Source organism: Asterias rubens, unplaced genomic scaffold (genome assembly GCF_902459465.1).
Source record: "Asterias rubens unplaced genomic scaffold, eAstRub1.3, whole genome shotgun sequence".
Taxonomy (NCBI): domain Eukaryota; kingdom Metazoa; phylum Echinodermata; class Asteroidea; order Forcipulatida; family Asteriidae; genus Asterias; species Asterias rubens.
The window spans coordinates 1,289-20,553 of NW_022985807.1; the positions used below are offsets into that span (position 1 = coordinate 1,289).

The 19,265-nt window shown below is 37.4% G+C and overlaps 1 protein-coding gene across 1 annotated transcript; it reads right to left on the reverse strand.

Moving 5' to 3' along the window:
* Window positions 1-499: 499 nt before the first annotated feature.
* LOC117306717 (WD repeat-containing protein 90-like) lies at window positions 500-18,434 on the reverse strand (the record flags this gene model as incomplete). The annotated part of the gene is made up of 5 exons (XM_033791194.1): window positions 500-723; window positions 1,299-1,576; window positions 14,840-14,880; window positions 16,134-16,261; window positions 18,306-18,434. Coding segments are annotated over 5 exons (800 nt in total), but the record flags the coding sequence as incomplete, so codon positions are not given.
* Between the last annotated feature and the right edge of the window lie 831 nt (window positions 18,435-19,265).

The following is a 19,265-nucleotide window of genomic DNA, read 5'->3' on the forward strand; positions in this document are numbered from 1 at the left end:
TGTGATAAAAATTATTTTGAGTAACTACCAATAGTGTCCACTGCCTTTAACACATTAAAGTGAAACCGCAAACCATAGTTTTTAAGATTGCTTTTTTCTACACGTTAGGTTTGAAATAAAGTTTCCAAAAAAAAATCATCCTTATTTTTCTACCTTCTGCCCAGGTTGTAGTTAATACAAGCAGGACAGTAAATTTTTTTCAAAACTCAGAAGTCTCCCAAAAAAATCTACTCCTCACAGTCTAGCAAGACAGGAGTGCGTTTTGGCGACCCCAACCAAAGCCCAACCGACTCGACAAGTCGATTACTGGTTGGCCTGAACAGCATCGTCACCGCGCTCAACCAAACACGTGAAAAACGCTCAACCAATGACCAATGTTTCTGGTAGGGGTCGCCAAAACACACTCCAGTTCTCTGAAGAACAAACTCTACCTGGCAAGTAGACACACACATGGTGTTTCCACAAACAAAATATATATTGCTACCTCACCATGCAATGCCTCAAATCCCATAAACTCATGCTTACTTGTGCCATTTGAGTCTGGTTATCCCTGGCTACAAAGTGACGATAGCAACTTGGCTTGAACTGTAAGGTCTTGTCAGTGAATGGTTTGAGGACGGGTAGAGGTAGGGCAGAGGAATCCACCTCTGTCGACAGGTCAGGTCGTCGATGCTGGCGGATACGTGGGCTGAATCCAAGACACTCTGCAGGAGGAGGTTTATCCTGGTAGGAGGAGAAAGGAAGAGAAGGTTCATTTCAGATACATTTCAGGTTCTCATCTTGTTCTTGTTTATAAAAAAAAAAATTAAAAAAATAAAAAAAATAATTTTTTTTTTTTATACAGCGCTTTTTATATCACCGGAGGGCATCCCAAAGCTACCCCTGGTCACTGGGGCTTGATCATTCCTTAAACCATCTCAGCTCCCTGGTGGGGAGTGTGCAGCCTAATGTGCAACATCAATATGCGCTACTCGACTATAAATCAATCACAAGAACCATCTCTGCCCTCACAGGTACCCATTTACCCCTGGTAGGAGAAAGAGACACGTTGCTGCTGATTTGATGATTTCAAATGATACAGTACGGACTACTGAGGACATTTCATAAGTTTGGACTGGGTAAATTAGCCAAAGTTTGAAATATATTGAAATTTTAGCTCAAGTTTGGTTTTTGGTAAAACTTTTTAAAATATCCGCTATGCTGGCATGTTCAAAATTGTTTAGCTGATTTTATGGTTTCAAATGATACAGAACGGACTACTCAGGAAATGTCATCTGCATCTGAGGAGAGCAACTCACAGTTTCAGTGATGCTTGATTCCTCCATGCTTGACCGACTCTCCAACTCTGGACCAATCAGGACCTCCTCATCCCAAGCAACAGTTGCTGCTGTAACCCCGCCTAGCAACGAGATGCCCGCCTCATCTTCATCCGACTCTTCCTTCTCCTTTGTCGACGTGTCGTCCACTAGCCTGGTCGGGGAGGTGGGCAGAGGTGCTTGGCTCCGGGGTCGTAAACTTCCTGTCAAGTCCAGGTTTCTTCTTACAGGACTTTTGCAGGGTTTGACGGGTGATAAGTCTAGATAAAACAATAAGATCTTGACATGTTGAAAGTTATTTTAGCATGTACAAGCGTATTTAAAGGGTTTACGTACTTTTTTTCTAACACAAAACAGTAGTTAATATAGTCTCTCTGGAACACTTTGACCTTTGCCCTAGAAGACAAGGAGAGGTCAAACTGTTCCCAAAATAGGGTAGAAATATGGAACACTTTGCCCTTTGCCCTAGAGGACAAGGAGAGGTCAAACTGTGCCCAAAATGGGTAGAAATATGGAACACTTTGCCCTTTGCCCTAGAGAACAGTGAGAGGTTAAACTGTACCCAAAATAGGGTAGAAATATGGAACACTTTAAGTTGACCTTCCTTCAGAGAGGTTAAACTGTGCCCGAAATGGGTTAAAAACAGTTAAAATGTCTCGTGGTGGTGCAATGCATAGGTAGTGTGTGTGTGTATTGGTATAGCAGTTGACAGGGGAATCCCCAAACAAAGAGTCGCGTGTGGGAATGACGTTGCAGTTTTACTGAACGGTTGAAGGAAATAAATCCTATTGATCCGTTGAAGATGACGTTGAAGTATTATTAGTCAGGGTTATACATTGTATAAATTCCACCCGCATAGCCCATTGACTTATAAATATTATTTTCGTTGAACTATTATAACATCATAACTTTGGTCAGTTGTACGGTCATCATGTCTGCAGGAAAACATCATCGTTCGATAGCATCTTCAAGGGTTGAGCCAATGTGTAGCGGGTTGCGTTATCTGCGTCAACGAAACCAAACAGAGGACAGTTGTCCGCGATTAGTTCATTTATCTACACGATTAACGGAAAAATACGATGACCCAACAGTCTGTCAAAAGTCATGGGAAAAAGCTTGTATTTGGGTGGGAGTGTAACGGTTTGTTTATACAAAGGGTAAATAAACCAGCAGCCACGATTACAGGTGGTGGTGCAATGTGTGACGTCATGGGAGAGAATAGCTTTTAAGAGATAATCTCCGGGACTAAGCGGGCGAGTGCGAATGGCTATGAATGAGGAAGTTAATCCTTCAATCGATATGTATTGATCAATTCTCTCGATCAACTATACGTGGGCCCTATATATTACGTCTATCATAAGATGTGTTGCAATCTACCAAACTTTGCTTATACTTAGCTGTAGGTCTAAAACAAGAGAATACTATAATGAAACACACAATCTGATGAGACGGGCGTGTTATTAAAATGAGTTGGGGTGTTTATTTAATAATTTGTGTTTATCGGAGTATATTATCTCGTGAACATCTCAGAATACAGGACTAAGTTTACTTTCCGTACATCGGAGTACCAGGCAATACAAGATGAATGCAATGCAGATCATAAAGGAGGGTGCGTGGGGGTTTTTGTTCGATACATGTGCCAACATGACGTTAGTTTTGGTTAAATTTACTGTAAATATCGAGTATCTTACTCAGTCGATGGGCAATTGGCGGTGTATGTAAGTCAGACTGTTTTACGCAATGGAACGACTGTTCCAAAATTATCCGTTAAAGTCCATGGAGTGTTAACTATTCTCCCAAAACAGATTGAAGAAGCTAAGTTATCATTATCTTGTCCAACAAATTGTAAGTTCTTACATATCCAAGCTACATGTATGTATACACACACAAAGTAGGCGTACATACAGTTACATCCAATGAACACAACTTGTTTGTCCTCAAAACATCGTTGTAGCCTGCACACATACCAAGGAAGCAGGTTCAGTACCCTAGGTTTAATGAACTATCGATCGATGCCTCCCCTTCCTGCGAGAGTTGTGACTAGAGAGTATCACTCAGATAACTTATTTGCAAGTTTTTGTAGGCCCCCTGGACATCCATGCACAACACACGTTTTATAGAATAAAAAACCATCCCTCCTATAACTCTGTGTTTTTACATATCAAGGGAACGTTCAATTCGATTCTTTTGAATCGAATATTTCGGCAAAGTGAAATCTTTGAGGTTTCATTCCCAGTTTGTTAAGATAGAAAAAACACTCACACCAATATCGTACTACCATTCATTGCATTAAACTGCTTTATTACGACAGATCGATGGGAAAACAAGTACATCCCTTCGTTTAGTGTACAAACAAATCTAACCCGTACATTTACCAGTTTAGGCCTAGATTGTTTGTTTTCCACAAGTTTATCACAAAAAGTATTAATTAACTACTTGGTCCATCAAGACTCTTTTAGTTGTGCATCATTACGATTAACATGAGAAATAAACTCCCAAAAATCAGATGACATGCATGACGATCACACGTTTTTTGCACTTTATGTTTGTTGACGGTATCATAGTAAGTTCATTGATCTAAGCCTCTTTCTCAATACTTCTTAACCAAGTTGCACTAATAATGCTTGTTTTCGAAGTAAAAATACATTCGAGCATTAAACAATGATTTATACACGCACACAAACGACCGAGTTGTCACAAACCTTTACCCGCAACAAGGGAACCGTAAAACAAATTAACCATTGCGTCACTCATCAAGAGTCCCCGTTTGTCCTTTTAACAAGACATATACTATTTTGTACACACACAAGACAAGAGTTGCCAATGTTTGATGGAACCGGCTGTTAAAATTAATACGAAAACACCTTGTTTTCACTAAATGCAGTAGGCCCCACTACTTTCTCAGACAAAATTGACTTTGCCTTCGTATTGAGAGAACAAGTCTGGGTAATAAAACAAACCAAATGACTGGAACAAATAACGAATATCGAAACACATATTAATAACAATTTACAAACAATAAAGAGAGATTTTTCGTCCGAGTAGGGAGAAACTGTGGATAAAGCGCCTTCAGTCCATTTTAACCCCCATGGCCTCAATATCCAATAAGGTAATGACTATGTCTTGTCCTTGAGTCCTTTTCCCCGCAGATATACCGCCCTTTATTCTGCCTCATTCACCAATTAATTACTTGTTTGTTCTCCATCTTCTCATCAATTTTGAGTTTGTCTTTTGTGCTCCCATCCTCCTGTGGTGAAACCAGCCCCTTCACTCTAAACCTTGTCACAACCTTCTTTGTTTATCCCTTGCTTTTTCTGTGTGCTTTCATATCTTTCCACGTGACTGCTTCTGTCCTATACCTGATTACGTGTGTGTGTTGTATTTTCATTAGGCCTTCGAGCTAAGGTCGAAACGTCTGGTCACTAACTTTTGTGTTTTTACAAACATATTAAAATAAAACGAGAAACTAGAGAGAAAACGGGGGGAAAATGCACAAACACAGCAAATCAATACTTATCAATGACGAAATGAAGAATCACATTTATTGTCCCGCGCCATAGTTTCTGTATATTTATGGGCCTACATCGTTGCAATCACAAGTGCAGACACTTGGAAACCTCTCACAAAAATAGTCATTAAACAAAAAGTAAAAAACAAATTTAAACATAAAATAAACGACTGACAACCTATTTTTTAAACATTATGTGAACGATAAACAAGAACAAACAAAGAAAACGAGCTTAATATGAAATATTAATTAAAAAACTTGACGTTTTGAGCGTCACTGGGTGACAGATTTGTGCGCTATTATAAGAAGCCACTATTGGTAATATTATAAGTACTAGTAAGGGAAGCACGCCATAAAGGAAACTTAATGGACGTCAATCCTGCTTTTTTTCTGAGCTGTGAACTGCTGTACCATGCATGTCATGTCATGCTCGATCCAAATATGGCGGCCCCAGGGCGGGCTCCGTGACGTCACCCACAACAACAAAATAGACTTAAGCAAGTCCTTTATTAATACATTACACAAACTAATTGAATCGTAATTGAAACTAATTTAATTACAACAATACAACTAGAAGAAGAAAAAAATCTAAATCAAATTAACCTAGAAGTAAAAAACTTGAAAACGAAAAGCTTTATATAAAAAAAAAAATAATAATAATAAAAAAAAAAAACATATATATATATATATATTTAAAAAAATAATAATAAAAAAAAAAAATATATAAAAAAAAAAAATGAACACTTTAAAACTAAAAAGTAATTGTTTTTAAATAAAATTCTAAAAACAAAAAACTTCACGCTTAAAACACAAAACAAAACAACAACAACATAAACCATTACAAATCATAACATACTTCCACAAGTAAACTTTCACGTTTGCAACTTACACATACTTTACAATTAAGTTATAATAGTAGACAAGCTTGGGTTTTAAAATTCCAAAAGTCACTTTTTAAAGATGTAAAAATACATAAATATGGAAACAAATAAACAAATAAATAACGATACTAATCAATCAATCAATAAATCAATAAATTGTGTATGAATAAATCAATAATCAACTAAATAAATATAAAAATATATGAATAATATGAGTTTTTCGATCAAAACAAACAAATAATAGTAAACAAAAGTACGTGCGATGTGTTTCAAATGTTATCAACTTTGTTAGTATAAATGACGTAATACAACAAAACCTAGCATATTTTGGTAATTATTGCGTCACATCTCTGCTTTCGGTGTCTTTTTTCATATCTAAACAACAGATTACTGTTGTATACATTCAGAGTTTGTATGTGTTTAATTTTCTTAGCTAATGATTTTGAACTTAGAAGTTATTGTGCGGTAATTTTGTTATTTACAAGTAATTTTAAGATTTTTTCCTGTGACGAATGTCAGGAACTATTTTCGAGGTGTAAAAATCGTAACCGCCATCTAGCCCGCCATGTTGTTATCAAACCACAACAGTGGTGAATGCGGTAAAAATGTTTGCTCAAATCGACATTAAGCTTTTGCAGATATGCAAAGTCAGCATGTGCCTCAAATTGGCCACATGACTTCAACCTGACACCAAATACACCCTAAGAACCAAAATATATTTGGCGGTGATGTCAGAAACTTATATATATATTACGTCACGAAGGTGAATGAAGTTAAAGTGCAGAAATTCAACATGAAAGGAACTAACTAGACGGTGAAATTCAAAGATAATTTGGATATTCATGATCCGTCAGACATTCTTGGAAACTTTACACATTTTTGTGTTTGAAAGTCTTTTAGACACACTGTACACTGACCCTACACCTAAAGATCTCGTCCGCACTCCGCATAGTATAATTACTTTACTGTTCAGAGTTAAATTACTCCATACAATACATTCGATGCCAAGGATCATCTGACAGATGGGCGGGTTCTTTTTTTAGCCAAGTGCAACAACCCTACTACCAATTCTCAATATGACAGTTTGAAAATCAATGTGACCCCACACATTGCTGTGCCTGAGGGGAAAACAATCGTCAGAAACATGACATTTTGGGAGGTTTTTGAAAGAATTGACAAATTTGAATTAAAATAAAGATTAATTATGTTGCCCCTGCGCCATCGTTACTGCAAAAGCGAATACTGGTCAACACAAACGCTGGGACACGATAAGCAAGGTTCTCTACTTCAAAAGGTTCTTGCCTAGTCAATTCCACACTATTTAATTGGTATTTCCGCTCGTTGGTGTGATATTGTTTCCATTTTGATTGTTGGGAAGTCCTTATCAAGACTATGACGAGAAATTGTCACGTTCGTAGACGTAACGTTGACTTGGTACCATGGTTCGGCGGGACCTTTTCCCCCACGGTGCCGTGATAAAGAGCCCCCTACTTTAGGCACCCGCTTCGTCTTTTTATTTATGTCTCTTTATTCACTTAAATAATTATATTTTAAGTTAAATTTAAACAACAAACGGATAATAAACACAGAATCATTGGATAACAAATCAATACATATTGTTTATTTCTTTACCTTTATTTAAAACCATGCACGTAAGTATAATGAAATACTATAAGGAGGAACAGTTATGTAATATTACTTCTAACACAAACTACGATTGTATTCATTCAGTTGTTTGATCGTGGAGTCAATCAGTTTGGATAAGTTATCAAAAACCGCTGAATGAAATAGACGAGCAACGTCCTCTGGATCCTCTTTCCATCCGTTAAGGATGTCTTGAATCATTGAGTTTGGATCCTCCTCACTCGATTCAGTTATTCTTAGGAAAGAGATCATAACACAAAGAATGTCTAAAACAGTATCTACTTGAACAGACTCCTTCACTTTTTCGTAATGTTCATCTACATAATCGTAGAGTCGGCACTCCGGAGGCACTCCAAAAAATAAACATTCGTGTTCAGCTTGACTAGCCCAGTTCTCCTCGCATCCTTCACATGCACGTTGGGTTTGCTCGTAGTACGTGAAAAGGAGTATCTCGTTGGCGACGATTTTAGTCAGGATTATTTTGATCACCATTCTGAATGATGGGGAGTACTTCTTCGTGCCATAGCTCTCGATCGGAGAGGCAACCAACTCGTCCACAGCTGCAGCAAGGATATCAGACGGAGTTGAATCGACCATTCTTCTCTGCTCGCGCTGGACAGGCTTGGTGATTGTAGGAATGATCCACACACTCTCTCTGGTAATGACGTTGTAAAAGTAAGACCTTCCCTCCTTTGCGCTGAAAGATTCACGCCATCCTGCCTTGACTTGCTCGTGTGTAAGTGTTTTCACACAGTCAAATGGCCTGAACACAGACGGCGGGGAGTTAGGTGTTCCCGTCAACACACCGTCACAGTCTACATTAGGTATGACTACTTCAGCCATGGTTAAATGCGACAGATACCGTTTAGCAGAGGTTTCATTCTGTCTTAGCGTCGTAGTCTAAAAAAATTGCGGAATGAGTGTTAGAGATTGAAAACGATCACTTTTTATAAGTCCTTTTCAGCCATCTATGTTTAACCAACCGATCAGGAACTATTCTAACTCTTACATAACTCTCCTTAACACTTTACGTAACTACCCGTCCGGACTTGCCCTAACGTCACGCATGTGACTGACGTTTACGTAACATATCTCGTCCTGACTTGTCCTTGACGTCACAGGTCACTGACAACATGTCTCGTCTTGTCCTCTAAAGATCGCATACGGATCATACCTACACTGAGAGTACGTGGAAAATAAAGACCACGGCATCTAATAGAACTCAACTACCCCCCCCCCCCTTCCTCGACGTTTTGTCAGACGTTGTGGAATCGACTGGCTCGATCATTTTCACCTCGTGAAACTACAAACGAGTCGTCAATGTCTCGTTTATGCTAGCTACGTGGACATTCTTTCGGCGCTCCGTGATTTGCAATCACTCCCGCACCTCCCAAATGAGTGCGCACCTCCCAAATGAGTCAAACAATAACAGTTTGCCTCATTCACACTACCATGAGGAAGACTAATCATCACTGCGTGGCTCTTTCAAGATGATCGTTGTATCTTGAACACTACAATACCACTACAATACCACTTGTCCATCACTGCATGATCGACACTTCGTGACCTGATCACTCAGACTTTTACTCATTTTTCACTCGTGGACTTGCTTCTCATTCAAAATAATACTAACACTCGTTATCTTTGGGCGAAAATTGGGCGATGAAGACGAGCACAATTTACTGTTCAGAACATCAAGACCACATCGGCTCTATTCTGGTTGCACTCGAAAGTTTACATAGTTACAGTTATTAATACTGTGAATTCATTTATTTTGTACATAATGGTTTGATATCATTATGTCTTTATATGCTGGGCAAATCGTCCGAAAATAATATGTTCAAAAACTCCGGACGAGCTGTAAGAAAAGTGGACCATTTAATGATTTAACAAAGTCGATGAAAAAACAAATTAAGAATTTGAACCGATGCAAATCATAGAAAACATTGAACATGTGTTGATTTTGTTTTACCAAACAAATTATCCAAAGAAAACAAAAGAAGAGGAAAACGTACATGCTTAAACAAAACTGGGTTTTTGTTTAACTGAAAAGATGGTATAGACGGTAAACACACTTTTTCGTAAGTATGTACGGTGTGTGAGGGTGTAATTGTTTTATCGTGTGTAGTTTGTGATCTGGATGTTTGTGGTCTTTACAGTGTTGTACATTTTGCTAAGTTAGAGTTTAGTTAGAGCTTAGTTACAGTTTAGTAAGTGTCATCTTATGTTCTAAAATATTATGCAGTATTAGTTTGTTTGTTTTGTTTTTTAAGTGGGCTTTGAAGTTTGCAGGTTTGGAATTTAGTACTGTTTTCTTTAAGTTTTTTATTATTATTATTAATGTATTACGATAACAATTACTTGCATATATGTTATTATTAATGGTTTATTAAGTTTTCAAGTTTCGAGTTAGGTCTAGTATTCGTTTATCCTTCAAGTTTTATTTTGTAGCTTGAAATTTGTAATAGTAAACTTTTAAACAAAGTTTTACGATAGTTGTAGGTTGCAGTTTGAAGTCTTTAAGCTTTTAGCTGGTTAAATTGCTTGTTTTTTTTTGTTTTTTTTAGTTTCGAGTTCATTATGTTTTTCTTTTAGTTTTTTAGTTTGTAGTTTGTCTTTCAATTTTTGTCAGGTTGTAAGTTTTTTTTTAAGATTTGAGTTTAGTTTTCGTTTTCCCTTTAGTTTTTTTTTTTTTTTTTTTTTTTTTTTTTTTTTTTTTTTTTTTTTGTAGTTTGCAGTTTTTGGTAATGTTTTGTTTTTCTGGAATAGTTTGTAGGCTTAAGTTTTTAGACTTTTTATGTTTTTTTGTTTTGGGGTTTTTTTCTTTTGGTTTATAGTTTGCAGCTTGTGGATTGCAGTTTCAAAATTTTGAATTTAGTTTTACTTCTTCTTTTAGTTTTTATTTATTAATCTTTGTAGTTTGCAGTTTTCAGTACGTATTTTTTGTTGTTTGAAGTTTGTTTTTACAGCTTTAAACGCTATAGTTTTTAAGACTTGAGTGTTTTTTGTTTTCCGTTTTTTTTTTTCTTTAGTTTTTTTCTTCTGTAGTTTGCAGCTTTGCGGTTTTTTATGTTAGTTTATTGATGATAGTGTACAGTTTGTAGTTTGTAGTTAGTTTTTAGTTGTTTAGTTTTATAGTTTTTAAGTTTTGAGTTCAGTATTTTTCCAGGTTTGTTTGCATCAGTTTGAATTTGTAGCTTAAATTTCTTTGTTAGTTTGATAGTTTTTAAGCTTTGAGTTTAGTATTTTTGCTTTAGCTTTTACTTTGAGGTTTGCATTTTGATACTCTTTTTTGTTTTCAGTTTTCAGCTTTTAGCTTTTAGTATTTAGTTGTGAGAGGTTTGCAAGTGTCTGCGCTTTGAACCAACTGTTTTTGGGCTGCATCGATGATTTTTATACTGAACCTACACGTTTTACCATGATAATGTGATGTTTAGTTGAATATTCCTCATCATGTCGTTGACTATAGTATAGTCTTTCGTTGTATTACTGATTTTGTTTCATTTGTTTCTTTTTTAGTTTCTCGATAAACCTACACTTTAATATTTTTGTCTGTAAAATTGTGTACATGCCTTTTGAAAATTCATAATTTTAAATCACATTTTTGTTTATTGATTTGTTTTATGTTGCAGTCTTTGTACATGTTCGTTGTTGTTATACTTACGTTTCGTTTAATGTGTAGCGTTTGTTTATGTGTCCACATTATTCCTTAACTAAACGTCAGAAGCACGTCAAGCTAACTACTGATATAAATTTAAACAAAGTGATAAAACAATCACATACAAAAAAAAACGCTGGAACCAAACTCTTTTTTTTGTTACAACAATTAATAAGCACTCATGTGAATGATGATGATTAAGTTTCAACTGAGTTAAACCGGACACAACTTAGTGATGTATCTTGTGTTAGCAAAAAACAACAAACAGTGTCTTTCATTCGTAATGAAGGCGAAGTCAATTTTGTCTGAGAAAGTAGTGGGGCCTACTGCATTTACTGAAAACAAGGTGTTTTCGTATTAATTTTAACAGCCGGCTCCATCAAACATTGGCAACTCTTGTCTTGTTTGTGTACAAAATAGTATATGTCTTGTTAAAAGGACAAAAGGGGACTCTTGATGAGTGACGCAATGGTTAATTTGTTTTACGGTTCCCTTGTTGCGGGTAAAGGTTTGTGACAACTCAGTCGTTTGTGTGCGTGTATAAATCATTGTTTAATGCTCGAATGTATTTTTAGATCAATGAACTTACTACGATACCGTCAAAAAACATAAAGTGCAAAAAACGTGTGATCGTCATGCATGTCATCTGATTTTTGGGAGTTTATTTATCGTAATGATGCACAACTAAAAGAGTCTTGATGGACCAAGTAGTTAATTAATACTTTTTGTGATAAACTTGTGGAAAACAAACAATCTAGGCCTAAACTGGTAAATGTACGGGTTAGATTTGTTTGTACACTAAACGAAGGGATGTACTTGTTTTCCCATCGATCTGTCGTAATAAAGCAGTTTAATGCAATGAATGGTAGTACGATATTGGTGTGAGTGTTTTTTCTATCTTAACAAACTGGGAATGAAACCTCAAAGATTTCACTTTGCCGAAATATTCGATTCAAAAGAATCGAATTGAACGTTCCCTTGATATGTAAAAACACAGAGTTATAGGAGGGATGGTTTTTTATTCTATAAAACGTGTGTTGTGCATGGATGTCTAGGGGGCCTACAAAAACTTGCAAATAAGTTATCTGAGTGATACTCTCTAGTCACAACTCTCGCAGGAAGGGGAGGCATCGATCGATAGTTCATTAAACCTAGGGTACTGAACCTGCTTCCTTGGTATGTGTGCAGGCTACAACGATGTTTTGAGGACAAACAAGTTGTGTTCATTGGATGTAACTGTATGTACGCCTACTTTGTGTGTGTATACATACATGTAGCTTGGATATGTAAGAACTTACAATTTGTTGGACAAGATAATGATAACTTAGCTTCTTCAATCTGTTTTGGGAGAATAGTTAACACTCCATGGACTTTAACGGATAATTTTGGAACAGTCGTTCCATTGCGTAAAACAGTCTGACTTACATACACCGCCAATTGCCCATCGACTGAGTAAGATACTCGATATTTACAGTAAATTTAACCAAAACTAACGTCATGTTGGCACATGTATCGAACAAAAACCCCCACGCACCCTCCTTTATGATCTGCATTGCATTCATCTTGTATTGCCTGGTACTCCGATGTACGGAAAGTAAACTTAGTCCTGTATTCTGAGATGTTCACGAGATAATATACTCCGATAAACACAAATAATTAAATAAACACCCCAACTCATTTTAATAACACGCCCGTCTCATCAGATTGTGTGTTTCATTATAGTATTCTCTTGTTTTAGACCTACAGCTAAGTATAAGCAAAGTTCGGTAGATTGCAACACATCTTATGATAGATGTAATATATAGGGCCCACGTATAGTTGATCGAGAGAATTGATCAATACATATCGATTGAAGGATTAACTTCCTCATTCATAGCCATTCGCACTCGCCCGCTTAGTCCCGGAGATTATCTCTTAAAAGCTATTCTCTCCCATGACGTCACACATTGCACCACCACCTGTAATCGTGGCTGCTGGTTTATTTACCCTTTGTATAAACAAACCGTTACACTCCCACCCAAATACAAGCTTTTTCCCATGACTTTTGACAGACTGTTGGGTCATCGTATTTTTCCGTTAATCGTGTAGATAAATGAACTAATCGCGGACAACTGTCCTCTGTTTGGTTTCGTTGACGCAGATAACGCAACCCGCTACACATTGGCTCAACCCTTGAAGATGCTATCGAACGATGATGTTTTCCTGCAGACATGATGACCGTACAACTGACCAAAGTTATGATGTTATAATAGTTCAACGAAAATAATATTTATAAGTCAATGGGCTATGCGGGTGGAATTTATACAATGTATAACCCTGACTAATAATACTTCAACGTCATCTTCAACGGATCAATAGGATTTATTTCCTTCAACCGTTCAGTAAAACTGCAACGTCATTCCCACACGCGACTCTTTGTTTGGGGATTCCCCTGTCAACTGCTATACCAATACACACACACACTACCTATGCATTGCACCACCACGAGACATTTTAACTGTTTTTAACCCATTTCGGGCACAGTTTAACCTCTCTGAAGGAAGGTCAACTTAAAGTGTTCCATATTTCTACCCTATTTTGGGTACAGTTTAACCTCTCACTGTTCTCTAGGGCAAAGGGCAAAGTGTTCCATATTTCTACCCATTTTGGGCACAGTTTGACCTCTCCTTGTCCTCTAGGGCAAAGGGCAAAGTGTTCCATATTTCTACCCTATTTTGGGAACAGTTTGACCTCTCCTTGTCTTCTAGGGCAAAGGTCAAAGTGTTCCAGAGAGACTATATTAACTACTCAAAACACAATGTCAACAGGTTTACATTAAACTTACACAGTTTGAAGATAATGAAAGTATAAAGCTTCCCTTAAATTAATACTTACTGAGGTGCTGTAGTTTTTGAGAAATGAGTAAAACAATGTCTCAAAAATATGGTATGTTATGGTATAATATCATAACTGGTTAATATGTTAAAATAATGCTAAAATAATTTTAGTTACTCAAAAATTATTTTACTCATTTATCAAAAATTACAGCACCTCAGTATAAAGTCATATTCAAAGGGAAGCTTTCTACCATCATTATCTTCAAACCGTGTAAGTTTAAAGTAAATCTGTGCACATTTTGAAAAAGTACCGGAGTCCTTTAACACCGAGATCAAAATTAACTTACTCTCATTTCTCAAAAAGTACAGCACCTCAGCAAGTAATATTTAAGGGAAGTTTTCGACCACCATTATCTTCAAATCTGTAATGTAAATCTGTTGACATTGTGTTTGTGTCCTACAAAAAATACCCAAACCCTTTGAAGTGGAATTTAATCTACTGAGGTTTACGATAAGACATATCGGAGACATGTGTGTGTATGCGTTTTGTTACATTACTGGGCCAAATTTCATCGCGCTGCTTAGCGGCTGAACTTGTGCTTACTGTGCAGTTTCCATTTCATAGCGCTCTAGTGCTTTCGCACAAAAATAAATGACATCACAATGTATAATAGATGTTAAATTTACATCGGGATAAAGAATATTAATTTTGGTTTTTACCCATACACCGATGTGAAAGTACTCGGGAAAGTACTGAGTATACAGTGCTAAACATCACAATGTAAATCCACGGTAAATGCGCAATTACGTGGCCGCCCAATTTTTCTGCTAACCTGTGAAACACGCTTGTACCTTAGCAAATTTTTCTGCTACAGTAAGCACGAAAATTTGTTTACCGTTTTAAGCAGCGCTATGTAATTGGGCCCTGGTCCTTATCCCAAAATGAATCAATGACAAGAAATTTGAAATTAGAGATGTGTTACAAAATGGTTTTAAAAGCAGAAATCAAATCTTACCCGAGCGACTCAGGAAATGTTCTGTCTCGAGGGTTGTGCCTCTAAAAAGGATGAGAGAGGGAAAAAATTAATCATAATAACAATAATAATAATACCAAAGTCTTATATAGCGCACGTATCTACCAACAAGGTACTCAAGGCGCTTAGTATATACATACTTTTCGAAAGGTTATTAAAGGAACACGCTGCCTTGGATCGGTCGAGTTGGTTTTTGAAAAGCGTTTGAAATCGTTTGTCATGAAATGCAAGTGGTTAGATAGATAATTTAAAAGAAGAATATAATGATCCACACAAACATGCCTCAAAATTGCACAGTTTTCCATTTTCGTCGCAAAGAAACACAGTCGGCCATTTTGTGGAGTGAAAATTTTGACTCCATAAAATTACCAATTTGACTTTATTCAATGTTCTTATTGGTCCAGAAAATACACGAACGAAGAAGACACCCAAGTTTACGATACAACCTGGGAAGGCGAAACAATTTTTTTTTAACCGATCCATTAGGCTCCGCCCACGGTGACGTGTGAGCAAAAACAAGTGAGCCTCTCCAATGCCATTCTGCACAACTCTGCCGCGCACGCCAAGCATACGCGCACGCATGACGGACCTTATAGCGTCAGGCTTTTGGCTGTGCAATGGGTTGTGATTGGTCAATACGCATTAATAATAATAAATAATAAGACACATTTATATATAGCGCTCTTACACAAGGTACCACAGCACTTTACAAGAAACTTTACAATAAGCAAATAAATAATGGCACTGATAATGGGAAACAGTCAAAGCAGTCAGTCATTGAACAGGAAAGTTTTGAGATGTTTCTTGAAAACTGCAAGTGACTCAGCGGAACGAATTTGATGAGGGAGATGGTTCCAAAGGCGCGGAGCATGTGTGTAAAAAGCACGATCCCTAGCAGCGGAATGCACCTTTGGAACTGCCAAGAGTGTACTGTCTGAACCAGAGCGAAGGCCAGGTCTTCCAGGTTGGTAAATCTTGATGAGACGGTGAGATATGTAGGAGCGGTATTGTGAGAACATTTGTATACAATGGTGAGAACCTTGAAAACAATACGTTGATGGACTGGGAGCCAGTGAAGTTGATGGAGAAGTGGTGTGACGTGGTCGTATTTACGACACTTAAAAATCAGTTTGGCAGCCCGGTTTTAAGCGCACTGAAGACGTTTGGTATCAGATGATGAGATCCCATGTGCATGTAGCAATGAGTTAGAGCGGGGCTTAATGGACCGGTCTAATGTGAGCGAAGGAGAAGACGGAAATAGATGGTTAATTCTTACAGCGGTGGTTGATCTCTCTTGGCTCCGTAGAAGTCCCACATGAAGACAGCTTCCCCTACGCTAATCATCCCCAGATTGTCAGGAGAGAATGTCACCTGTTGGATCTTCTCGGAATGGCCGATAAACACCTGTTACAGACAGAAATAACAACTTTCAATGTTTATCTTTCAACATGAAAGCAAAGTTTTCCTTTGTTTTTTGGAAACCGCTCAAATGTTTTTATCCAGTATTCATAAATATCTAAGACAGTCTATCCATTCTGATTGGCCGAGAGGGCATCACATGGGGGTGTTTGAACGAATGATATAACACCAGTAAAAAGTGTTGAAACATGGGCGTGACACGCGAGCTTGCACCTGTGCTTATAAGACAGTTTCTTCATTTTTATTGGTCAAGTGCAACGGCTGCAACAGTTGGGTCACATTACGCGATACGCATAACGGCACATCAATCTCCTTATAAGGAGTTGTTTACCCGAGGGCCTTACCATTTCATAGCTGGAGGGGTGTTGAGTTGAAAGAAATCATTGAACAATTATAATTTTTGCATTTATTTTACCTTTTGACCAAAAAGTGTTGATGTTTTTTGACCGAAAAGGTATTTATGAATGGGAATCAAAGTGTGTTGAATCGGTTTTCAACTAGTGGTTTAAACCCGCCGAGGCCTGGTTCTTGATAGTTTACCTCGACTTCGTCTCGGTAAAATTATCAAGAACCAGGCCTCGGTGGGTTTAAACCACTAGTTGAAAACCTCTTCACCACACATTGATTCCCTTATAAATGAAGATGTATACAATAAAATTAACATGAGAAAATTGTTGAAATTGTCTGGCTTTTTATCCTATATACGTGTAAATGAAGATGTACATGTATACAATAAATCTAACATGTGAAAATTGTTAAAATTGTCTGGCTTTTTATCCTATATAAATGAAGATGTACATGTATACAATAAATCTAACATGTGGAAATTTGACACATTATCTGGCAAGTTTTTGTACTCTGAAAAAAGTAGGAATATTTCATTCATCGGGATCATAACTTTGAAGATGATTCTTTCATAAAAACATATAGGAAGCTTTTGAACAATGAAATGATTGCATTTTTAGTGAAACTAAACAGGAGTATTTGCAACCGGCATTGGGAGAGGCCGCCCCCCCCCCCCCCCGCCCCCTCCATCCCCCAAGCCTCACCCATCCCTCCTGCCCCGCTCAAGAACACACCAAGCCTTGAACTTTGCTCTTGAAGGAGTATGTAATGTAAGTCATGAACATGAATGACATATGGAAAGGTGTGCGGTAACACCATGTAATGACTATCTCTTAAAGACACTGGACACTATTGGTAATTGCCAAAGACCAATCTTCTCACGTTGTGTTTCTCCACATAATATGCATCAAATAACAAACATGTGAACATTTCGGACGTCGAAGTTGCGAGATACACGTAATAATGAAAGAAAAATCACCCTTGTCACATGGCGTTGTATCCTTTAGATGGATGATTTCGAGACCTCAAGTTCTTAGTCTGAGGTCTCGAAATCAAGTTTGTGGAAAATTACTTCTTTCTCGACAACTACTCCACTTCAGAGGGAGCCATTTCTCACCATGTTTTATACTACCAACCTCTCCCCATTACTAGTTACCAAGTAAGTTTTTATGCTAAAAATTATTTTGAGTAATTACCAATAGTGCCCACTGCATTTAATTACTTATTCCTAAAAAGCAACCTACAACTCTCGTTCTCCAATCATCATCTACCGACCACCTGAAATTCAATTCTGTCCTATCCCCCGCACTCGCTATGGAAATCGCTCCTTCTCAATCGCCACTCCCATTTTATGGAACAATCTTCCCGTCCACATTCACTTCTTAATCAGCGCTTAGAAACCTGGTATTAAGCGCTATATAAATGCATGTTGTTATTATTATTATTATTAATGAGGTGGGGTGGCTCTGAAAAGAACCGTTGGTTTCAACTCGACATTTCATTCAGTATGCTCTGATCATCTTCTGGAGAAAGCATGACTGACAAGAGAAAAATATAAAGTTTTATAGGAACCTTGCAAAAGGGCACCACAGCAAAAGCAGAGGGCACCAAGGCAATTGCTGTGGGTGCTGGGGGTTAATTCGAGGCTTGACAAACATTATTATAGCTCGATGACATGACATACCTGAAAGTTGATATCGAGCCTCATGTGGTAGTCCCATATTTTGATGATTTTATCTCCGGCCGAGGCCAGGTGGCGACCATCTGAACACACCTCCATGCTGGTTACTCCAGATCTGTGCATGTTGGACACCTGGTAAAAAGAGACACGACAAATTCATGTTACTTCATAGACCCATTGCATATGACGTCACACTCTAAAAAAGGAGGCAGATCATTGGACAATAGCTGTTTTTTGTGCGTAAAAACGTGTGAGTGACCTCAGCGTACCTGTAGCGGTTCGTGTTATGCAAGGGGGAGCTATTGATTTCTTACACAATACAGAACGCACCTCCAAACAAAGCGCATAATATTGGACGTCAACTCTCTTTTGTGCATGTTTGTATATGATTTTGACGCCCAAAATGACACCGAGGATTGGCACACGTGAGTATTCTGCACGTATTGCAAGGGGTCTATAATAATATAATACAATATACATGTACACTGTAATATAATATCAAAGTCATAAATAGCGCATGTACATGTATCTACAAACAAGGTACTCAAAGCCCTTAATAATAATAATAATAATAATAATAATAATAATAATAATAATAATAATAATAATAATAATAATAATAATAATAATAATAATAATAATAATAATAATAATAATAATACAAAGCGGCGCTATACAAAGAACAGAGCGCCTAACAAAGGGAGGGCAACACAAGAACAAAAGCAATACAAAAATGGACCAACGACAAGCCAAAAGATATATTTATATAGAAATATAATGTAGCTTGTTAAAGTGATGAATTCTGAGACCCAATTTAGCACCTTATAAGGGTTTACAAGGTGCTACATACATCTCATTCAACAGCTGACCCCTATTAATAATAATTTGGGGGGCTAATCAACCTTCCTCGCAGCTAAGAGCTGAATTGCGAAGGACGCGGCTACAACGTGTTTGACAAGCAGG